Raw genomic sequence first — 24,454 nt, forward strand, 5'->3', positions numbered from 1 at the left:
ACACACAAAACAAGCCCATACTCATTCTTGGGTGGAGGGAAGAACGGGAGAAGAGGCAAAAAACAAACAAACACTAAAACACACACAACCCTCAGAGACTGTTTGGTTTCATTTCCCTCCTCATTCTCTCTCACACGCAAACGCGGAAGAATATCCTGCGCGCACCAGTCGTTCGAATTGCACTTTGGGAAATGTAGTTTTTTTTAAAAAAAAACAAAGGCCTAAACTCCCCCAGCTCGCAACGGTCGACGCCGCAGCACTTTCCCTCAGAAGCCCATCAGTCGGGCTGCGTGCCGGAAGCTTCCGAGTCGCCAAGGCCAGCCTGCGCAGAAAGGGCCTCGATCTGCCCTCAGCAGGGAGGGAGCGAGGCTGAGGGAGGCTTCGCCGCCCCTCGTTCTGTTTCCCTCAGCGACTGCGAGGCTTCCCGTCGGCGACCCAAAGCCAAGTTTGCGTCGCCGGAGCCCCCGAGGAGGAAGAGGCGGAGGCGGCGGCCGCCCTGTGGGGAGGCCGCGAGAGCCGGCGGGGGAGAGAGAAGCCGAGGAAGCCGCCGCCGTCATGGTAGGGCCCTGTTCGGGGAGAGGGATCAATCCTGCCAGAGGAGGAAATGCGGAGCCATCCCGGCTGAAAGGCGCTGTCCCTTAGGCTGAACACACAGCGTGAAGTCGCGCCTCGGCCCTGCGCAGAGCAGGCCCGTTGAAACAAATGGGATTTACGCCAGCCCTGGGCAACGTCACCCCCATTCATTTCAATGGGCCCGCTCTGTGGAGGGCGGAGGCTGGGTGTTACCTCCGCGCGCGGTCGCCCGGCGGGCACCGTGAAGACGCGCTTCAGCTGGGTTCGGGAGGCGCAGAGCAAGGCTTCGCATGGGGCCTACTCGGGAGTAAGCCCCACGCTGCTCAGGGGGGGCTTGCTCACAGGGAAGCGGGCCGAGGGAAGCTGCCTCGCGCCGAGTCAGGCCCTTGGCCCGTCTGGCCCAGTGTTGTCGACGCGGACCGGCAGCAGCGGCTCCCCGGGGTTTCATGTGTCCGGCCCTGCCTGGAAATCCCGGGGATCGAGCCTAGGACCGCCTGCGCGGTGCTCCGCCGCCGAGTTGCGGCCTTGCCGCGGCAGAAGCTTTCGGGGGCTCTCGCTTGCGACGTCAGATGCGGGGAGGATGAACCTCCGGGCCACCGGGCGTGTAGACGAGCTTCCGCCGCGCATTAAAAACGTGGCTGTTCAGGCAGGCATTTGGGGTGGGTTCAGGTATTTTAGGAAATGTTCTTATTGTAGGATTTTGTTGTTTTAAACTGTTTCGTTGTACGTTGTACATCGCCCAGAGTGGCTGGGTGACCAGCCAGATGGGCGATCAATAAATTTAATAATAATAATAATAATAATAGATGAATAGACAGAAGGGGAAATGTAAACAGTGGAGGATAAGACGGCAAAGGAGTGCAACAATGACAGCCGGCGCAACTCGACCGAAGGGTAAGTTTTAAGTTTTTAAGTTTAGGTTTTACCTACTTAAGGGTAGGTAAAACAGGTAGCGTGACCATTCACAGCGGTGGTTAATTGGTGATTAATAGAAACCTGTGAATGAATCGCTTGGCCCGATGTCTGTATGAGTTGGTGTGTATGCACAGGGCTGGCGTTGGCGTGGTGGGCCACCGGCCGAGAGGCCACAATCCAGCAGGGCCCCGGCGGTGCTCCTTTGGGGAGTTCTCCTCCTCACCATTGCAACCTGCCTGTTAACCTGCCCCTTGCTCCGGCTGAGAAAGAGAAGCAGTAGAGGCCACGGTCTGCTTGGCTTCGTGGCTGCCGGCCTATCAAGTAAGCGAGGGCTTGCAGTGAGAAGGTAGACTCCCGGAGGGAGCAGGCCCAGTGAGGACGTCTTGCCCAAGGGCCCTCAAAAACCTGGAGCGAACACTGTGTACGTATATTCTCCAAGGAACTCAGGGTGGTGGAGGTTATTGTCTCCCTGCCTTTTTGTGTGTGCTCACAACAACCCTGTGGGGTAGGTTAGGCTGAGAGATAGCGACACTGTGCTGTTTCCAGCGCCTCCTGAAAATAGCACTGTTCCAGGAGGCATTCCTTAATTGACCAGCCACAGTTTCTATTAGTATTCTGTTTTTAAAAATATCATAATTTTAATCTAGTGTTTTAATCTTTTTAATCCTTTTACTGTTTTATCTCTTGTGTTCACCGTTCCAAAATCTGTTCTAGATATGGAGCGGTATGCAAGTATTGTAAATAAAATAAATAGTAGTTCCTGACCCAAGGTCACCTAGCAAGCATCAAAGCTAAGTGGGGACTTGAACCTTGGTGTGGCCTCTCCCACCCACCGCGGTCCTAGTCTGACACCATAACCTTTACGCTACAGTGTGAATATGCATATATTTATATATATATATATGTGTGTGTGTTTAAAATGGCAAACAACACTGTAAACAAGTAGGCTCTGGATCCTAGAAGGATGCTGTTTATATATTTATATATAATTATATCATTAAAGACTGTCCTATTAAAGAAAAGCTGGTGTCCTAAGCTCTTTGTCACATTATTTTTGTTGTTGTTCAGTCATGTCCGACTCACATTATTATACGGTTTATTATCCTGCACTTCCTCCAAGGTGCTCAGGGCAGCATGCGAGGTTCCTTCCCCCTCCATTTTAACTTCATATGATAGTCCTATGAGGTAGGTAAGCTGAGAGGGTAACTGAATGGGGATTTGAACCTGGGAGTCCCCAGTTTAGTCCCCAGCTCTAACCACTACACCACACTGGTTCTCTAATAGGTTAGAATTATTTCCCAGTGTAATTCTTTGCATGTCTACTCAGAAGTAAGTCCCACTGAGTTCTGCAAAACATATTCCTAGATAAGTTGCCTAAATCTCCATAAATTTGTTTATGACTAAAATAAATTATTCGAAGTGGGGATGGGGGAGACATACTTTCTTAGATGGTGCTTTTTTATGTTGGAGCAAATACCGTCTGAAAAGAAGCATTCTTCTTCTCAGTAGAAGCGTGAGAGGAAAAGGCCTCTCTTGAGACTGCTGTTTTTAGTACTTTAGCATGCCATCCTATGCATGTTAGACAAAGAAGTGCTACAACTCCCAGCATGCCCCAGTCAGCATGACTGGCTGGGGCATGCTGGGAGTTGTAGCACTTTCTTCTGTCTGTACATGCATAGGATTGCACCCTTACGTTTTAAAACTAATCTGTTCCCTAATTATTTGGGAGTGCCTTGTTAGCTGGCTAAAAGCGGGGGGGAAATGGTAGGTGGAGGGTTAAACCCATCCTCCCCCAGTACTGTGGCCGCAATCAAAACTGTTGGTGCACATGCTGTGGTTTATATTAAACCTTATAAGTAAAAGGTAGGTTTCCCAATGTCACAACCAATTTGGCCTTCGGTATCTTGTGTATGGAGCACCCGGCTCTTCTAATAAGAACAGAAGAAGAGCTGTGCTGAATTGGACCAAAGGTCGATCCAGTCCAGCGTTCCGTTCACACAGTGGCCAGCCACTTGCCCCTGGGAACTGCACAAGCAGGACATGAGTGCAGTAGCCATAATGCATTCCCGTGTTCTCTTCCCCCCCCCCCCCAGTTTTCTTTCAACATGTTCGATCATCCGATCCCCCGGGTGTTCCAGAACCGCTTCTCGACTCAGTACCGCTGCTTCTCAGTGTCCATGCTCGCCGGGCCAAATGACAGGTCGGATGTGGAGAAAGGCGGGAAAAGTAAGTGTTGATTTTTCTTTGGCATCAGTCTTTCTCTAGAAGGCTCGTGTGTGTTGTTCGCGGAGGAGGGCACTACCTGAACTAGCGTGAAACCACAAAGGTCGGCTGAGATCTTGAACGAGCACTTCTGGCAAAAGTCTTATTCGTTTCCGTAGGTTGCAGCACTTTGAGGATTAAGCCAGGGGTGGGCATACTTTAGACTTGGGGGTTAAGAACATCAGAAGAGCCCTGCTGGATCAGACCAAGGGCCCATCTAGTCCAGCATTCGGTTGACATAGTGGCCAACTAAGTGCCCATGGGAAACCACAAGCAGGTGCCCATGGGAAACCGCAGGACATGAGTGCAACAGCACCTTCCTGCCCATGTTCCCCAGCAACTGGTATCCATAGGCATACTGCCTCTGGTACTGGAGGTAGCATATAGCCATTAGTAGACATTGATAGCCTTCTCTTCCAGGCATTTGTCAGGATCCACTTTGCTTTTTTGACTAGAACTTTGGAGAGGATGGTGGAGGGGGGCGGGAGATGTTTGCTGTTCCTTTGTCTCAAGCAGCAGAATGTCTTAGGCTGGACCAGAGGAAGAGAGGAACAGCAGCTTGGCTAGAAATAGGAACAAGAGGTAAGGTTCAAGTGTAGGTGTGGCCATATGGCACGGGTGTTGAACCTCTTTTTGCCCAAGGGCTGGATTCAGTTCTGGAGAAACTCTCAGGGGCTGCTTCCCAATGGTAGGCAGGGCCAAAAGCAAGAGAGGGTGGGGCCAAAGGCAAAAGGAGTGTGCCCCCAAATACCGGCATATTTTAGCTTAAAGCTCTCACTGCATGCATGGTTTTAGAATGGAGGAAAAAAATGCACAAAACCTGAGAAACCATCCAACAATTGGTGCCTGGGGGGGGCGGTAGGGAGAGGGGGTGTGCCCATCTGTGGAACCCTGGAGGACTGAACTGGCGCTCCAGGCCTGAGGTTCCCCACCCCTGTCATATGGGAAAGGAGGAAACTGGAGTGGTGGGAACTAGGAGGTGGGGAAAAGATGTAAGCTTCTTGGAGTGGTTCAGGTGGTTTGATGGCACCTTCACTGCTCTGTAAACGAAGGTACATTTTTACCTCCTGGGGCATGCCCTGAAAAAGCCAGTTCTGCAGGTTTTCGAAGTGGTTCGGTCTGAATGGGGAAAACCTGGATATGGAGGGCCCCTATTGGGCTGTGCCTGTGCAGTTACCAACTTGTGCCTGGACTCTCAAAAGCAGTTTGTGACTGTTTTTTTGTTTGCTTTTAATATTTGTGACAATTTTGGACAAGAGGGGTAAGCTGAAGGACCAACATCTACACAAATGGAAGATGTATGTGCCACTCCAAACCAAACAAAAAGGCAGATAACCCATCTGGTCATTGATAGCAGGAGCCAGGATAGCAGCATTCAGGCTGCTGGTATATGTCTGTCTAATAAACACAAGTGTCAAAGTCCAGTTTATTTATTTGAAACCTTTTTATGCAGCTCCTCAGCCAAAAAAGCTCCCAGATATTGTACGTATAATCAACGAAACAAGACAGTCCCTCCCCACAAGCTTACAATCTAAAAATACATGACACACAAGGAAAAAAGAATGGAGAGGGAGGAGGAATCATAGAATAGTACGGTTGGGCCTATAAGACCATCGAGTCTGACCCCCTCCTCAATGCAGGAATCCAGGTCAAAGCATCCCTGACAGATGGCTGTCCAGCTTCATCTTGAATGCTTCCAGTGTGGGAGAGCCCACCGCCTCCCTAGGTAATGGGTTCCATTGTCATCTTGCTCTAACAGTCAGGACGTTTTTCCTGATGTTCAGCCAGAATATGGCTTCCTGCAACTTGAGCCCATTATTCCGTGTCCTGCATTCTGGGATGATCGAGAAGAGATGCTGGCCTTCCTCTCTGTGACAACCTTTCAAGTACTGGAAGAGCGCTATCCTATCTTCCCTCAGTCTTCTCTTCTCAAGGCTAAACATGCCCAGTTCTTTCAGTCTCTCCTTGTAGGGCTTTGTTTCCAGTCCCCTGATCATCTTCGTTGCCCTCCCCTGAACCCTCTCCAGTTTGTCTGCATCCTTCTTAAAGTGTGGTGCCCAGAACTGGACACAGTACTGAAGATGAGGCCTTAACCAGTGTTGAGTAGAGGGGAACGAGTTCTTCACAGGATTTGGAAGCTATGCTTCTATTAATGCAGCCCAAAATAGCGTTTGCTTTTTTTGCAGCCACATCACATTGTTGGCTCATAGCCAGCTTGTGACCTACCACAATTCCAAGATCCTCCTTGCTTGTAGTAGAAGAAAGCAATCATTCTTTTTAGCAGGGCCAGTGGAATGGCCCCTGCTCTCCCTCTCAAAATCCTTTGTCTGCCTTCACTTGTAGACCACACGGCTCTGGCAAGCTAGCCCTGTGTTCCAGTTACGACAGCTGCTGCTCCTACTTGTTTTGGTATAAGACATTCTTTCCCCAACCTGTGCCGTCCTTATGTGTTGGGGCAGAGCTTCATCCCCCAGCCAGCATGGCCAATGCACCAGGTTGGGGAAAGCTGGTGTCCGGCTAGCTAATCTATGCTTTCCTTCCTGCCTCAGTGCCAGACTGCGGGGGGTGGCCCCTTAGCAATGATGCTGTGTGCTAATGTTCCGCTTGGGCTAATGTTCTCCTCTCAGGCATTTGGCGGCATCTAACGAGGCTTTTCGATCAGGTCCGGGATCCTCTCTGGCTGATAGTTTTAAACTGTTTTAGGTACATGTTGTTGTCATCTGTGCTATCTGTTTTATGCCCTTAACGTGAATGGGTTGATACTTTGCATCATGTATTTTAATGGTTTTTAATTTTTGTGAACCGTCCAGAATACTTTGGCTATGGGGCGGTAGAGGGATGGAAAGGAAAATGAAATGTTTGCCTGTGTGCCCTCTGTTGCATCCTCTGCAGGAGACTGTGTGGGTGGAACCTGTTTCCTTGTCTTGGCACAAGGAGAGTTTATAGCACCCTGATATTGAGCCATGCCCATCTTGTCTTGAATCGATCGGGGCGGTGAGCGAGGGAGGAGTGAGGCCGACGCAGCCATGGCCTTGAGGAGCAGTCGTCCAGGCTGCAGCTCGGTCACCAGCTGCTCTCCCTCCCGCTGTTCCTTGTTTGAGGGGGAATGAACCTCCCTGAGGCCTTTGCCGGCCAGATGGGAAGGAGAAGCAGGCCAAATCTGGCCCACGGGACAAAAATCCCCCAGCCTCTTCATAACATGTAGTACAGAATACCTCTTCCCTTGGCTTTTGTTGCTCTGTGGGTTCCCCAGCCCTGCTCCACATCATTGGGGGTGGGGGTGTTTGCAGGGAAACTCTCAGTGTGATGAAGTTTAGCACTGGGTCCATTTCGCTGCAGGTTACTGGAAAGAGGAGGGGGACTAGATCCTGGGTTACTGGAGGGGGACTAGATTAGGGTTACTAGGGTAACCTGAGAGTAGGGTAACAGGGTAACTCTTGTTGTTGTTAGGGTAATAGCGTAACCCTAGACTAGGGTTACCGGAGGGGGACCAGATCCCAGGTTTCTGTTTTTGATGGCAGTTTCATATCACTTGCAATTAAGCCCTAAGATACCTTTAAATATTCTGTGTTTTGGAAACAACTGAAAGTCGATGCTTGGAATTTCCTGTGTTTTCTTTCCTTTTTAACTAATCTTTCTGTAACTTCTTTTGTTTTTTGTTTCTGCAGTAATTATGCCTCCTTCGGCTTTGGATCAACTCAGTGAGTAAATTCTCTCCGGCATACGTGTGATGTGGAAGAGCCTTCCCCGATTTGATGCCCTCCAGATGTTTTGACCTACAACCTGCCATCATCCCTGACTGTGGGCCATTCTGGCTGAGGCTGATGGGAGTTGTTGTCCAAAACATCTGGAGCGTGCTAGGTTGGGGAAGGCTCATGCGTGGCATCAGATTGAATGTTCTCTTAGTGCATACATTGTAGCTCATTCAAGCAAGAAGAAAGCAATGAAGGGCGCAATCGTATGCATGTTTAGACAGGAAAAAGTCCTAAAACTCCCAGCATTCCAGCATGCTGGGAGTTGCGGGAGCTTTTCTGTCCAAACATACATAGGATTACACTGTAAGAATGTAGGTTTGGTATTGCATTTGAAAGTGCTGCTATGGGAACACTACAGTTATTTCCTCTTGACATCCCATACCAGAGGAAGGGCACAATAATGGTAACCTGATTGCACCAGAGTCAATGCAGTGATCAATAGGGCTGCTTCTATATTTGAAATATGTAGGAGCCAAAACGGAACCAAAACCTGGATCAGGGGAGGGGAAACTAGGACCCTCCAGGCACTGTTGGACTTCAACTGCCATCATCCTGGGACTGATGGGAGTTGGAACCCAGCATTGGGAGGGCCAGAGATGATGTAACACAGTGCCAGCTGATGTGTCAAGCCCCATCATTCCAGGCCTTTAGACTTGCTCTTAAGACCCACTTTTTTCCTCTGGCCTTTCCTTAAGATGGGCTTTGTGGGCCACTGAGCTGAGCTTTTTAAACGAGGGATGTACCAATCAGCAAAACTCGAGTTTGCTGAAGTTCTCCTGATCCTATCTCGAAGCTGGTTCCGAGTCGACTCCATATCAGGTTACAAGCTTTGCATGAAAATCCGTACGTGTTTTTGTGCATGTTTTTCCAAATGTGCACATCAGTTGTGTGCGTCTTTGAAATGTACGCATTCTTCTCCCATGGATGAGAGCGTATTTGTGTGCATTTTTCAAAAGTTTGCATTTTTCATGCACATTTTCAAATGTATGCACGCTGCCGAACACATTGAGGGGGAGCCCGCGAATCACACTGCAAGCTTGGAAATGTACGGCCTTTGACCGCAGGTTGTTCCTGAGTCTGAATCTAGAAGGTGCAAGCTGGGTAAACTTTGATCAAAACCAAAGTGAAACAAATTTCTGATACATCCCTAGGTTTAAGCTTTTGTTGTAAATATTTATTGGAACTTTGTATTTGACAGAAGAGTATGTATTAGTTTTTACCTAGGTTTTATTAATGGCTGACTTTGTAAGTTTCTTTTTTTTTAACTTGTGTTTATAAATCTGCCTTCCTCCGCCTGGTGCCCTCCAGATGTTCTGGACGACAAGTCTCAGCATTCCTGATCATTGGCCATGCTGGCTGGGGCTGCTGGGAGTTGAAGTCCAAAGCATCTGGAGGGCCCCAGGTTGGGGAAGGCTGCCTTAAAGAAATATAAGCCCTTTTGCCGTAGGTGTTCTTTGAGGCTATATCGTCTTACATGCAGCCTGATCCTGTGCAGGCTTACTTGGAGGCCAATCCCACTGAGCCCAGTGGGGCTTACTCCCAAGGAAGCCAGCGAGCGTAGGATTGCTTCGAAGGTGTTCCGGTTTATATAACACAGTGTTTTCCTCTCCCGTGTTCTCACTAGGCCGACTTAATATCACCTATCCCATGTTGTTTAAGCTGACCAATAAAAATTCGGACCGTATGACTCACTGTGGTGTGCTTGAGTTTGTGGCTGACGAGGGCATCTGTTACCTGCCACACTGGGTAAGTGGACGCTCCGGTTCTTCCAAATTGGGGGGGTCTGACTCGAGCTTTTGCAAGGGCTGCTTTCAAATGAGGGCACACTGTGAAGAACAATCGGAGAGAGACACACACACAGAGTGAGTGCGTGCGTACGTGTAATATATAAATGAAAGACAGAGCAGAGTAACAGCAGAGTAATTTCAAAATATATTTAGTGCTAAATGTTTTGGCTTCTGCCTTCAGCAGTAGCTGTGGTGATAAATGGATATCAAGAGTCTGCCTTTCTTATATTTTTACTTAAAACTGACTGCATCCATTTTTTAAATTTAATCTTTTATTGTGAATTTTTGCAAAACAAACTGAAAACATTACGAAACCTAAAAAAAAAAAAGGGATGAAATAAAAATACAACAACATATTCAAAATCCTCTATTTCTAACATTACAATATTCGAGAGAAGAAAAAAAGGTTGGACATAAACTTCAGTAAAAGCAGACCAAATATCTGCATATAAGTCCATTTGCAAGTTATGCCAATATACCACTCTTTCAAGTGTTGCTAGCAACTGACTGCATCCGTAGCAGATCAAGAGTCTCCTTGTTACTTTGCTGTTGTGCCCCTTTACACCCACCCTCTCTCTACACATACACGCACCCCCCACCACCAGAGAGAGAGAGAAAGTCTATCTGATTTACAGTTGCTTCCCATAGAACAAACAAAAAACACTGACATGCTTGACAAAAGGGAAACCTTCTGGATAGACAGACTCAGAACTCTTAGTGCAAGTAGCATTCATCTGGAGGACAATTCATAAGCTTTATACCACTCATACCTCCGTTGCTTTCCCAGAAAACCACCTCCCTGCCCCCATCCCCGCTGGCTTGTAGCAGGCATGGTTCAGCCCCAGCTCTGTGCTCGGAAGAGCAGTGTGGAGTAGGGGAAAGGGGGGCATTCCAGGGGGTGGGGAGGGGACAGCAGAAGTGTCCTTATGAGGCTTCCTATGTGCCATCTGGCCTTCACACACACACACCACTCTGACCCGTCCTGGCTAGACAGCTGAAATCGGCTGTCTAGCCACTAATGCAGGGCAGCCGGAGCACGGAGGAGAAGATCCCCTCCGCGCTCTGCCCGCCCTGCATTGGATAATCGGTCACCTCCAAGTTCAGAGGCAGCCGCCCATCCCCATTGGATTGCACCCTGAGGGCACAATCCTATGCATGTTTAGACAGAAAAAAGGCCCACTACTCCCAGCATTTCCCAGCCAGCATAGGACTGTGCTGTTCTGAAGAACCATAAAGAAAATCTCCAATCATCCAGTGGATCCCACCCATATTTTTGCCTGTAAAGTAAAGGGGGAAAATACATTGCATGTTCTACTCTCTCAACAGCTAGACAGCACCACGATAGAACTGTTTTTTCATTTGTATTCTGAAGCTGAATGTCCCAATCCGTTAGCGCTCGAGCGTGCATCGCTTGCCCGCCTCTTTTGAAGGGAGTGCTGGCGTGCACGTCCTTGTTTCTTTCCGCAGATGATGCAGAACCTGCTGCTGGAGGAAGGGGGCCTGGTACAGGTGGAGAGCGTCAACCTCCAGGTGGCCACCTACTCGAAATTTCAGCCGCAGAGCCCCGACTTCCTGGACATCACCAACCCCAAAGCCGTGTATCCATTTCATCGTATCTCTGGGGAAGTGAGCAGGGAGCGGGCTGAAGCTGTAGCGTTGAGCCTCGAAGTACACCGTGGGGGAAGAAGTGGGATTGCCTCTTCCAATGGGGTTCACAGGGTAGAATCCAACTGAAGCCCTACTTAGAGTAGACCCATTGACATGAATGGGATTGAGTCACGACTAACTGAAGTCCCATTTGTTTCAATGGGTCTCCTCTAAATAGGGCTTGAGTTGGAGTCTACCCACACTTTTATACCAGTGGTGGGGAACTCAGTGCCAGTGGAGGCTGGTGGCTCCAATTTCTGTAGGGCTGTGAATCTATTCTGGGTTTTAGCCAGAACTCTAAAGGAGCTATCCAAGGTGCCGAATCTATTTGGGGGTAGGGTTCAGCAGCTTGCATAGCTCCTTTATTTCCTCCCATTGCCACTGTTAGGCCATTTGAGAATCCCAACGGGCCGGTTCACAGACAGCTTCCACTAACATGGCCTCTTTGGCTTCAGCTGGAAACCTCTGGCAGTGTAAGTGGTTTCTCTATCTCAGCCTTCCCTCATTGGCACCCTCCAGATGTGTTGGACTACAGATCCCATCAGCCCTGGCCATGTGGGCTGGGACTGATGGGGGTTGCCATCCAACACATCTGGAGGGTGCCAGGATTGAAGAGGTTGGTAAGGGGAGGAGCGAGAGCGCCTGTCTCATGAGAATAAAACGCAGGAGAAAGTGAGTGGCCACATTCTTCTATGGCAGATTTTCTTAACAGTGGTGTCCATTTGTGTATTTAAAGCTTTTTTTCACTCTAGCTATTTGGGTGAAAAGGTCCCCAGAGCAACTTATGTAAGGTTGGTAACAAACGAGGCAGACCCTGCCCACTCAATCTAAAAGACGCGACACAAAAGGAAAAACAAGATGAGGAAGGAAGGAAAAACGTGCAACCTCAAGTGCCAGTTCTTATAGTTGCAAAGTTCTTATAGTTGCAAAGTTCTTATAAAGAACAGCTTGAATGCAACACAGTTCGGGGAGAGGAGGAGGAGTGGGGCCTGCTTCCCATCTCTCCCTCTGCTGCAGCAGGAGAGATGAGCAGCCAAATGGAGCTGGGTAAGGTTAAAACCAGCAGGTGACCTAGATCCGGATGTGATACATAACCTTTATGCTGCAAATTCAGTTTGTATTTCAACTTAACATCCTCTGAAGTTTGGAAAACGCTCTGAGAAATTTTGCTTGCCTGACCACTGGAGATGTGATTGCCATCAACTACAATGAGAAGGTAATGTGTGCCATTTCAAGCTGGGTGGCTTGACGGAGCTCATCCGAAGCCAGTTCGTGCTTTCTAATCTGCTTGTATGGACAGTGGAGCCCAGGAGGAGATCTAGAATGGCACCATCAATATTGCAAGCAGGGCTGTGTCCCAGTGAAGGAGATCTTGGATGACTGACTATGTCCGTTTTCATCAAAGAGTTAGGGGGCTGAGGGGGTGGGGAGTAAAAAGAGCTGGAAGAATGGCAAGGCCAGAATTGTTGTAGGGGAGACGATGATGACAGTGACATTTTCTTTTTATTTAGATCTATGAGCTTCGAGTAATGGAGACCAAACCGGACAAAGCTGTGTCCATCATAGAGTGTGACATGAACGTAAGCTGGAGATGGGCGTCAGTGTCCCATTCATTGTCTGCTTCAACTTTGACTTGGATTCCTGCATTGAGCAGGGGGTTGGACTTGATGGTCTTGTAGGCCCCTTCCAACCCTACTATTCTATGATGCTATGACTACCGTGGATTGGGACCAGGCTCCCTGATTTGGTTTTGGACTCTGATTCAGATTCAAAGGCAGAGCTAGAAGAAGCCCAGCCAAGACAGGGAGCGGGGGAGGAAATTCCCCAAGACCCTGCAGGAGCCAGGGATGAATCTTCCCAGAGGCTTATCAAACAAGAGGCCCAGGTTCAGAGACTGTCACACACACACACACACACCCCCGTCTCCCCTTGGGAATGCACCCTTTGTCAGTGGGGGAGGGACTGGGACTGACAGATGCCAGAGTTTGGGGCAGACTTAAGCGGGCGGAGTTGAGAGGAGGTGGGAGGCAGTCCTCCAGATTGGCGGCTGTTCAGACATTGGGTCAGGAGGTCCCTGCCTGAAGGAGGAGCCCGTTTGAGTTGACAGGCTTTATTTTGCTAATTAGGCAATAGGTCTGAAGAGGTGTTATTAACTGAATGAAGGTTTTGTGGATTGCACATATATGCATAAAGGTCTTATCTTAAACCAGAATCAACACACAAAGCAAAATGGGTTTAAGAGAACTTATAAAGTACAAAATTAGGATGGAGCTACCATTAAATAAATTTTTAATAAAATTAGATAAAACAAATCTGTAATACAAAGTGTAAAGAGTAGTTACAAGAATTTAATTACATAACCAGCCATATAAAATTGTACCAAAGCAAAAAATAAAAATTGTACCAAAACAAAATTCAGGATGCTACCTGGGGAAAGGTCTTTCCTTTCAGTAGCCTTTGAAATAGCTACTGAAGGGCAGGCTGCACATTCGGGGTGTTGAACCTCAGGCCCAAGGCCTAATCCAGCCTGGCTGGGGTCCCAGTTCTGCCCTCCACAGTTCCCCAGATTATCACACCCCCTTTCCCTGACTGCTGATGGTTTGGTGGGTTTCCTGGCTTTTGTGCCGTTTCTCTCCCACCGTCTGCAATATAGGAATAGCAATACTGGCCTTAGTTACAGGCTTGTAAGGATTGCAACAAGATAATGTGTGTGCAGCACTTTGGCCATCTGAAAGTACTTAAATGAAATAATAATAATAATAAATATTTGTTGTTATCCCACAAATGAATCATTGGGAATCCCCAAATTATGCTAAGCCAGAGGTGTAGAAGCTGAAGCCAAATCCAGCCCTCCTCGTGTTCCAGTCCAGCCCCCAGATGGCCACACTCCCATCCCATGGCCACACCCTTTTCTCTTGACCACCGATCATTTGGTGGTTTCCCATGGACTGCTTTCAGTTACTCATGATGAATGTTGTCTTGATTTGACACAGGTAGATTTTGATGCGCCTTTGGGTTATAAAGAACCAGAGAGACAGACACAGCATGAGGAGTCCACAGTAAGTTGCCTCTCGTTGCATATTCTGCTCTCTCTCCCCTGCCCCGCCCCCAATAACTTGGAAAGAAGCAGGGATAGCAGGGCAATAAACTTGTCTCTGGTTGACAAGTTCTTTTTCTTAATTGCAGTTCATTTTCTGCGGGTTTAATCCTATGCAAAAAAATCCTGCGACTCCCAGCATTCCCCAGCCCGTCATGCATGGGATTGCACCTGAATTGTGCTACCCATGTAGCTTAATCCGCTTACTTGGGCCTTCTGTCCCCTGGACTGAAAGGCACACTCAGAGGGCAATCCTGTTGTGCCCTCAGTGATCGAAACCCCCAGAACTCGGAGACATCTGGTCATCCAACACAGGATGGGAGGGGCGGTGGAGGTGATCTTCACCTCCCCGTCATCCTGTCCTGCAGATTTCCCTAGATGGGTTTTTTAGCCCATCTAGTGAGGATGCTTTGGAGCGGGGGGGGGGAAGGAGGAGGCTGGGGGAGGCTAAGGATAGCTTGTATCCTGGCCAATCTGGTCTACTCCCCTCCCCGCCCACTGGAACGCCCCCTTTCCTCCTCCTCCAAGGTCACTTTTCCGACCTCAGAGGGCAGCTGGTGCAGTTATTTCCACTCTGGCTGCAAGGGGGAGGGGGGGTGGATCTCCAACTCCCCGTTCCAAGGTCAGAGCGCCCTCTCCAACCTCGGAAGGGGGAATCCAAACAACCCTGTAGTCCCTGGGACACTCACCCAGGGCCCATAGCATTGCTCTCTTAGACTGTAATTCTGTAGGGAGCTTTCGGAATCTTTATGCTACATTGCACGGTGGAGCCATGATTATCAAATGAATCAACTCCTTTCCCCACTTGCTTTCCAGGATGTTGAGGCAGATCACAGTGGCTATGTGAGCGACCTGGGATTCCGCGTAAGTTTCTCTTTCTTGAGCTGATGATCTTAAGGGCTGTTATCCGCCATGGAATACCAAGAGCATGTGCTTCCTGTCGAGAAGTACTAGCCTTGAAAAATAATTGAGACCAAGTGGGGTCTGCAGCAAAATGTTGCAGTGTGGAGGGTTCCTGCTCAGTGCCCTCCTTGGGGATACTCTGTTCCCCACCCCACCCAGTTTTCTGGGTTTTGTCCCCTAGTCATTAGTTAATATTCTATGGCCATTGAGCATACTCGGTCCTCATTGGACTGTTCTTGGGGTTCTTCCTTGCCTTAATTTTTATTTCCTATAGATTTTGGGGGGAGGAGGGTTACTTCTGCAAACCTGCCAGCTGAAATTTCCCTCGTGTGCGTGGGTTTGCCATTTTGGCTATGTAAGGAACGGCACGCACAACCTGAACATCAGAAATAGAAGGAATGATTACAAGTGCTTTCTAGAATTGTAGCAAATATTGCAGACTACTTATTCTTATGAGAATCCAAACCAATATCTTAAGGAAATAAGTTGGGAGTTTAGGGAGAAGGGCCAAGGAAGCAGATACTGTGCGCTGCGTGAAGGGAGTTGGTGACAGTGAACGCATTTGCACGTCTCGCATAATGTAAGACATTAGTACAGCCTTCCCCAACCTGGGGCCCTCCAGATGTTTTGGACTACAGCCCCCATCATCCCTGACCATTGGGCATGCTGGCTGGGGCTGATGGGAGTTGTAGTCCAAAACATCTGGAGGGCATCAGCTTGGGGAAGGCTGCTCTAGTATGTTGAGAATCAATATTTAGCGTAGACCAAAATTTCTTTGCAGAACATAGAACAAATTGTGATCTAAAGGTCACCTGTCAAAGACAGTCATTTGTCGTTTTTCTGCTTTGTTTCTTTGGGTGCTGGCCTCTGGGAACCTCCGGGATAAGTGGGACTTGGACTGTTCAGTGGAATACAGATTGCACCCTTGACCAGTTCTTCTGAGAATAACTGGACTTTGTATTCCCCTCAAATGGAGGATCCAATATTTCCCTCCTGCCTCCTCCTTCACAGCAGAACCAGGAGCAGCAGAACCTTCCTGTAACCATCACATGACCTGCAGACTCCTCCTCCCAAACTACACCTTAGGACTAGTCTGAACTTGTGGACAATGTGACTTCACCATGTAGTCAACGTTTTTCCCTTCCCCATTCCCCACCCCCTCCCGCCTTTTATAACATCTTGCATGATGAAGGGATCTGGGGTTCTCAAAAGCTTGCCCAGTTTTTGGTGACCTTTTGGTTGGCCTAATAAAGGTGGTTCAGCAACATGGGGTTTGGAAATCTAACTCAGGGTGTTAGTTTTACAGGACAATGACTTGAGGATGATGTAGAAATGACTGTGCGTCTCTTATTTCCTTAGGCATTTTCCGGATCTGGGAACAGGCTGGATGGGAAAAAGAAAGGTGTTGAAGCAAGTCCTTCTCCAATCAAACCAGGAGACATCCGGAGGTGGGTTTTCCTTGGGAACAATGCTGTGCGTCCCCCCAGCAAGGTCCATTTAGACTGTTGCATCTTTGTCTGCTGCCACAATGTGTTCAGCGTGTGAGACAACTTCGCTTGGAGCTCTGATAGGAAAGCTACTGGTGTGGTGGCTGCCTGAAGACCTTGATCAATTTCTGCTGTATCCTCCCCAAATCTGAGCTCTTTTGCCACTCCCCCTTCCGAATTGATGGTTGGCCACACCATGTGGGAGATGTGACAGCAGTCCAGAAGGGGGAGAAGTCTTCTACCCAATCTGAGATCCTGCTTCTGCAGAGGTCATACCTGTGTCCTGCTGGTTATGTGAGAAAGAAACTCTGCAGTTCAAAAGCTGACAGCAGCTGCTAACTCCAGAATTAGCTGCTTTTCCAGGGAAGTCTGAAGTGAGCTTGGATATAATCCATGGCTTATAACAGGGGTGGGGAACCTTGGGCCTGTGGACAAAATCTGGCCTTCTGGCGTTCCCCAGATGGCCACACCCTTCCCCTGACTGATTGTTTGATGGCTTCCCACCATTTGTGCAGTTTTTCCTCCCATTCTAAAAGGTTGAAATGCCTCCCCTAAGGCTTAGTTACTGGCAGTAAGCGCTTTAAGCTAAAATATGCTGGTGGTTTTGGCCCTGCCCCTTTTGCCCCACCCACCAGTGGAAGGCAGCCCCCGAGAGCTTCTCCAGGATTTAATTTGGCCCTCGGGCTGAAAATGGCTTACAAAAACTGGCTTGGAAGGGAATTGGCCATTATAAGAAACATGGGGCTGCCATTAAAAAAAATGACAGCCCCGTGTCATGTTTTCCCTTTCTTGTTTTCTATATATAGAGCAAGGGTGGGGAGCCTGCAGCCTAATCTCATGTGGCCCCCACAGATGAAGTGGCACAGAGAGAGAGAGAGATGGATGGGGTAGTATAGAGAGGGAGTGTGAAAGTGTGCCAATTTTGCAAACTGCCCACATTTGGCTCTGAGCCGCACCGACCAGCGGCATGCTGCACCTAACAGATTAACCCCCGAGGGAATGCAGGGCTTTCTCAGCCCTGATGTAGAACCACTGTTGGTTTAAGCATTGGACTTGGTCTGGAAAAGCTGGGTTCAAGCTTCATGGCCCTTTCTGATATGAAGCTCAGTGGTGACCTTGGGTCAGTCATTTCCTCTCGCCCTGACCGACCTCCAAGGGTTGTTGTAAGGGTAAAAGGGGGGGAAAGCCATGTTTGCCACCCCTGGGCTCCTTGGAGAGAGTGTGGGATAAAAGTGTAAGAGAACTTGCCCTGTGCCTCAACAACCTTATGCTGTAGAGCTGGGACTGAGGAAATCCACATCACTGGTTGCTGGCAGAAGTGGAGAAAGACTGTGTTACAATAGTCCAAATGAGATGATGCTAATGTATGTTGGACCATGCCCAGGTCTGATGGCACCAGGAATGGGCACAGCTCATGTCCAAAACTGAGCAAAAGCTCTCCTGGCCACTTTCTTCCTGTCCCAACATTCTGTTTTGGTCTAGCCCTCCTTTCTCCGTGTCCCCACCTTCTGTAGTTTCCTGAGGTCCTTACTTCCCAGCTCGCTGCCCAGCCAAACTGACAACTTTTTCTTCCTTCCTAATACTTCATAGTGGAACTTCAAACATTCTGACAGCTTCCTTCTCTGAGTACTTAGAATGTTCATGAGCATTCTGTGCCTTCTCACAAGCTCAGCCAATCAGTGTTGAGGCTTTACCACTGCTAGTGCAGTGCAGTATAGTCTCCATTGCTGAATATAAATGCACACTTGATCCTCTTAAGGGAGGGTATCTAGGCATATGAGCACTAAACTATCATAGAAAAACACATCACGTTTTCTTGTAGTCCTCCCTTATTTCCAAGGAAAAGGAAAATTAATTTAATGTTTTGCTTAATTTGGATTTATTTTTAATATTTTTCTTTGAATTGTGACCTGCCTTTGGGAGATGGAGGGTCTTCTTAAGGTGGAAGGGTGGGATATAAATATTTTAAATCTCAACTGTCTCTTCTGCAGAGGAATTCCTAATTATGAGTTCAAAATTGGCAAGATCACATTCATCAGAAATTCACGGCCGTTGGTCAAAAAAATCGAAGAGGTGAGTACCTTGATGATTTAGTGTGGAATTTCATGTAAGGAACTAACCATCTCACCGGTGGTTCAGCCCACCAACAAATGGACATACGGACAGTCCTGCTAGAATGCTTCTAGTCGTTTCTGTTGTAAAGTCAGAACAATGAGGAAAATATAGCTAATTACTCATAATATCATTTATATTTATTTACTTACAGAATTTTTACCTGGCTCTTCAACCCAAAAAGGCTCCCAGAGCAGCTTAGAAAGAGTATTAATTAATTATCATAATCTTAATAATTAATAATAGGACAATAATCTTAATAATTACTCTTAATTATCATAATCTTAATTAATAGGATACTAATCTTAATAATAACTCTTATCAAGCTTACAGTCTAAAAGACATGACACAAAAGGTAAAAGGATTGGGAGCAGTGGGGGAAAGCAAAACTCAAGGTACCTGTTCTTAGTTTTAAAGTTCCTATAGGTGTTCTTTCTGGCAGGGAAGGGCGAAACAAGCTCCCTGCAGCTGTTCCTTCTCTCGCCGATATATGAGGCCAGGCTGGTCTCCTTCTTGCTGTGATGTTCTCCTAGGAGCTTGGAATGAAGCTTAGCTTAAGTGGGTAGATGTTGCTCTTGTGAAGGCAACATTGAAAGCTACTGCAGAGGACATTTGCTGTCTTCTATGCCATTTTTATGCCTTGGTATCCACTGGAGGCATGTCTGCTGCACCTCCTAGTGTTATCTGCCTAGCCACAAGGGAAGCTGCCTTATACCAGATCAGACTATTTCTCCATCTAACCCAGTGTTGTCTCCTTTGACCAGCAGCAGCTTCCAGAGTCTTAGGCAGTGGTCTTTCCCATCACCTGCAATTTAACCCTTTAAAAAAAATAGATCTCAAATCTACAAACATAGAACATCACAGTTGTCAGTGACTCACATGTCCTTACTAGAGAGGAAAAATAAATGACACTGTACATGCAGTCATAAAACTATTTACAGTTTTCTTTCTGTACACAAAAGCATCCAGGACAAAAAAGCATGCCAAGAAATCAACTGATTTTTGCTGTTGGGGTACATTGGCTGAGATGGGTTAACATGTTGGAGTAAAAAAAAATCCAGTAAACATTGATCCAGTGATCCATGTTGAGGTGTCTGTACAGAGTTCTCTTTTTGAGAACCTGAGATGAAAAAATGGTCCAAGAAATCTCTTGATTTTTGGTAATGGGTTGCTTTTTTGTCTCAGCCAGTGATAATATACTGGCAGAAAAACAATGTCCCATGGCATTTTTCAAACAAAACCAGGTGAAGGAAGCAGACGTCTTCTGACCCCAAACCAAAAACGACATTTTTGGTGACATTTTTTTACTACCTCTAGTTGCACTGGAACTTAATTTGCACTAGAAAAACAGCCCTGCAAACCATTCTGTAAGTTTTTTATAACTCTGGATGTTAAATTTATTTATTTTTTATTTACTGTACTTTTAAACCACCCAGTAACCAAAGTTCTCTGAACAGTATATAATACATTACAAACATTAAAGTACAAAAACGGCACAAAATAAAACCAAGATAATACCAACAGCAAAGTCTAAAACCATTCCTGCACAGAAAACCAAATGAAAACCAGCAGCAAAATAAAGCAGTAGAAGCACTAAAAACATGCTTAAAATGCCACGGAGAATAAAAAGGTCTTCGCCTGGTGCTGAAAAGACAATAATGAAGGTGGAGGTGAGCCTCTCTCAGGAGAGCATGCCACAAATGGGGAGCCACCACTGAAAAGGCCCTCTCTCTTGTAGCCACCTGCCTCGCCTCATTTGGTGAGGGCACCTGGAGTAGGGCCTGAGATGATGATCTTAACTGGATAGGTAAATATGGGAGGAGACATTCCTTCAGGTAACCTGTTCTCAAGCTGTTTAGGGCTCTAAAGGTTAAAAGCTTGAGCCTGGAAATAGACTGACAGCCAGTAGAGATGGAGAACTCTAATACGAACACATCAGCTAAATTTGAACTGATCACATTTCATAGAAGTTTGGTAATTGGAAATACTCATGGTGTTTGGACAGAGCATTGTCACTTGCTGTGTGTGTGTGTGTGTGTGTGTGAGAGAGAGAGAGAGAGAGAGAGAGATTGATTATGAAAAATAATAAAACTAATCTAAGTAAAATTCCCTCCCCTCACTTTCAATTCTCAGGATGACTCTGGAAGCCGCTTCATTGCTTTTTCTGGAGAAGGTCAATCACTGCGCAAGAAAGGAAGAAAACCCTAAATACTGGATCTTTTTGACTGAGAGACAATAAAATCACAGTGCACCATTTCTGACCTTATTTTTTTTAGATCTTCTTTCTTAAGACAAGGGAGACTCTTGCTCATAAGCTGCACAAGAACATTTTGTTCCTGTCTTGTATTTTAAAAGTGGACTTCTGGGTGCAGGGATTTGTACTTCTCAGTAGAAAATGAAGCTGCAGGTGCATGCTGATGAAGACTGGTCTCTGGTCAACCCGTGAAGCAGGGCTAGCAAAATGCTTAAGTGTGGTGGATTTCTGATTGTTCAGCTGGGAGGCTGGGCACTAATCTTACAGGGCCGGCCCTACCATTAGGTAGAGCAAGGGTGGTCAACATGTGACCCACAGGCTGCATGTGGCCCCCTGTCCTTTTTTGCAGCCTCCGCTCACCCCCGCCACCAAATTTGCTGCCCAGATGTGGTGATAGGATGGTGGTGGCAAAAGAAAAAAGCAGCAATGGTTCTTTAAAACAAGTCATGCGTGGAGCATGCACCTGATTTTCAAGCAAGTGGGGTCTGGGGCAACCATGCAGCCCACCGACCCTGGAAGTTGTCCACCCATGAGATAGAGTGAGGCAACCACCCTAGGCAGCAGATGCTGAGGGGGGAGCCGTTCCCCTCTGTTAGAGCAGGGATGGGCAAAAAGTAGATCTCCAGATGTTTTGGACTTCAAGTCCCAGCATTCCTGAGCATTGGCCATGGTGGCAGGAGCTTCTGGAAGTTGAAGTCCAAAACATCTGGAGATTTACCTTCTGCCCACTCCTGTTTAGAGGACAGAGTTCTCTCTGGATGTGCCACATGGCGTGCCCTGCACACCCTACAGCAGCTGGATGCTCTCAGGTCTCGCAGAGGATGCTGACCCCATCACTAGCATACAAGTGAGATTCAGCTGTCGCTCCAGTCATCTTCTGTACCTGGAATTGTTACTTGGGCATCATTTCATGCTTTGCCTCAGGCAGCAAAATGTCTTGGGCTGGCCTGATATCCCCGGTTTATAATTATAATGATGGTAGTAACAGAATGTTCTTAGCTATGTTGCTTTCCTGTAAGTTAACTTTCCACACTTGGAAAATAAGCTTCTTGTGGGTTCTTTACACTTTAGGTCGGGTGTTTTGTTTTGTTTTTCCTGTATAGAGTGAAGTTCAATATCCAGGAGGGGAGAATGTGTCTACGATTGCACCAAGATCTTTACTTGTCTACTTGTGCCAATATAATAATTCGCATTGCACTTCAGAAAGGACACCGATCTCCGTGTAGGAAAAATGTCCACGCTTGAAGCAGGTGTCAGAAGTAGGATATTCCACGACAAAGGAAGTGCCTGGAAGAGATGGGAAACCTTAGGGAACTCTGCTTCATTGTTTTATTTGCTAATAGAAGACTTCTACCTTTTTCAGTGTTTGGGTGATTCATCAAACCAAATTGCTTTTGAGACTTGCTCTTCCATTGCTCAAGTTTTTTTGGACATATTCATAGTTTATCGCAGGGATGGGTAACTTGTGGCCCTCCAGATGTTGTTGGACTGCAACTCCCATCAGCCCTGGGCAGTATAGGCAATGGTGAGGGAAGATAGAAGTTGTAGGCTAAAACGTGGAGGGCCACAAGTTGCCCACCCTTAGACTAGATAGCCTACAAAGCCCATTTCAGTTCTGTAAGTGCAATCCTATGTATGTTTAGCCCAAAAAATGTCCTACAACTCCTAGCATTCCCCAGCCAGTATGGCTGGCTGGGGCATGCTGGGAGTTGTAGGGCTTTTTTTCTGTCTAAACAGGCATAGGATTGCACCCTAAGAGACTGTTTCTTAATAGTTGACATAGTTAACAAAATAACATTTACATTCCCTTCCTCTAATCCCTAAAGGTTTTCCGTTCCATTTTTTTCTCCTTGCAAGTTGGCCTCTGTCTCTAGAACAGCTCTCAGGAATAATGCCACAGATCAGCCTTTACCAAAGAGTCTGACACTATATTGTCCTTTTTCAAATGCCAGGTATCGTTTCCCTTGAAGATGTATGCGCTGAAAGAAACCACCCACTGAAAAGTGTGGTCAAGTTCTGGTGTAATATCTTCCTCCAAAACTGTTCTCTCAATTTTCCTTCTGTTTCAAAGTCCTTACTAGGGCGATTGTTCCTTGAACCAGAGTATTTCTTCTATCAGAAATAAGTAAAGCTAAAGTCCCACCTTCCAAGGGTTGAAATGACCAAACCATAATGTAGAACATGTTCTAACCTTGAGCAATTCAACCAGATGTGCCATGAATGACAACCAGTTGACCTTCTCCATGTTGTTGTTTATTCGTTCAGTCGCTTCCGACTCTTCGTGACTTCATGGACCAGCCCACGCTAGAGCTTCCTGTCGGCCGTCGCCACCCCCAGCTCCCCCAAGGTCGAGTCCGTCACCTCCAGAATATCCATCCATCCATCTTGCCTTTGGTTGGCCCCTTTTCCTTTTGCCTTCCACTTTCCCTAGCATCAGCATCTTCTCCAGGGTATCCTGTCTTCTTATGATGTGGCCAAAGTACTTCAGTTTTGCCTTTAGTATCCTTCCCTCAAGTGAGCAGTCTGGCTTTATTTCCTGGAGTATGGACTGGTTTGATCTTCTTGCAGTCCAAGGCACTCTCAGAATTTTCCTTCAGCACCACAGTTCAAAAGCATCCATCTTCCTTCGCTCAGCCTTCCTTATGGTCCAGCTCTCGCAGCCATAGGTTACTGCGGGGAATACCATTGCTTTAACTATGTGGACCTTTGTTGTCAGTGTGATGTCTCTGCTCTTAACTATTTTATCAAGATTTGACATTGCTGTCCTCCCAAGAAGTAAACATCTTCTGATTTCCTGGCTGCAGTCAGCTTCTGCAGTAATCTTTGCGCCTAGACAGACAAAGTCTGTCACTGCCTCCATGTTTTCTCCCTCTATCTGCCAGTTATCAATCAAGCTGGTTGCCATAATCTTGGTTTTTTTGAGGTTTAACTGCAACCCAGCTTTTGCACTTTCTTCTTTCACCTTTGTCATGAGGATCCTCAGCTCCTCCTCGCTTTCAGCCATCAAAGTGGTATCATCTGCATATCGGAGATTGTTAATGTTTCTTCCAGCCATTTTAACTCCAGCCTTGGCTTCATCAAGCCCAGCACGTCGCATGATGTGTTCTGCATACAGGTTGAATAGGTAGGGTGAGAGTATACAACCCTGCCGTACTCCTTTCCCAATCTTAAACCAGTCCGTTGTTCTGTGGTCTGTTCTTACCGTTGCTACTTGGTCGTTATACAGATTCCTCAGGAGGCAGACAAGATGACTTGGTATCCCCATCCCATCAAGAACTTGCCACAATTTGTTATGATCCACACAGTCAAAGGCTTTAGAATAGTCAATAAAACAGAAATAGATGTTTTTCTGAAACTCCCTGGCTTTCTCCATTCCAGGTATAGGGGCAGTGAGGGAAAATGAGCGGAGCTGTTCCAGGGACCAGGAGCCCTTTCAACTGTTGAGGGTGGTGGAGCTGGATGGGCGAAGATCACAGGAAGGGATGTGTTGAGAGGTTGAGAGCTGCTTCCAGTGTCTCAGCAGACAGCCATCTTGCCTTCTTGGTTTTCTTTTTCTTTGGGACGTTTTTTGTTGCCACCTCCTGAACAATGTTGCGAACTTCTGTCCATAGTTCTTCCGGGACCCTATCTATTAAATCTAGTCCCTTAAATCTATTCTTTAC

At 47.2% G+C, this 24,454-nt stretch overlaps 1 protein-coding gene across 3 annotated transcripts; it reads left to right on the top strand.

Moving 5' to 3' along the window:
- The first annotated feature begins 263 nt into the window (after positions 1–263).
- On the top strand, positions 264–21,390 carry UFD1 (ubiquitin recognition factor in ER associated degradation 1). Of its 3 annotated transcripts, none has more exons than XM_084820360.1 (13): positions 264–558; positions 1,380–1,467; positions 3,582–3,714; positions 7,419–7,451; positions 9,130–9,251; positions 10,760–10,890; positions 12,083–12,155; positions 12,451–12,519; positions 13,933–13,998; positions 14,853–14,900; positions 16,299–16,387; positions 18,418–18,499; positions 20,672–21,390. In XM_084820360.1, the coding sequence occupies exons 3-13, from the start codon at positions 3,594–3,596 to the stop codon at positions 20,744–20,746; spliced, it is 909 nt and encodes a 302-aa protein (XP_084676486.1). In that variant the 5' UTR covers positions 264–558; positions 1,380–1,467; positions 3,582–3,593; the 3' UTR covers positions 20,747–21,390. The 3 variants fall into 3 exon arrangements, with proteins under 3 accessions (XP_084676486.1, XP_084676484.1, XP_084676485.1); XM_084820359.1 differs by lacking the exon at positions 264–558 and adding an exon at positions 812–880; XM_084820358.1 differs by lacking the exon at positions 1,380–1,467.
- Positions 21,391–24,454: the final 3,064 nt, after the last annotated feature.

Source organism: Heloderma suspectum, chromosome 13, assembly GCF_057233095.1.
Source record: "Heloderma suspectum isolate Gila_16-S chromosome 13, 16-S_ref, whole genome shotgun sequence".
Taxonomy (NCBI): Eukaryota; Metazoa; Chordata; class Lepidosauria; order Squamata; family Helodermatidae; genus Heloderma; species Heloderma suspectum.

Coding starts and splice junctions, on each gene's coding strand:
- UFD1 (XM_084820358.1), top strand. Junction 12,156..12,450: donor CCATCAACTACAATGAGAAG/GTAATGTGTGCC, acceptor CTTTTTATTTAG/ATCTATGAGCTTCGAGTAAT. Junction 18,500..20,671: donor TGGTCAAAAAAATCGAAGAG/GTGAGTACCTTG, acceptor TTCAATTCTCAG/GATGACTCTGGAAGCCGCTT.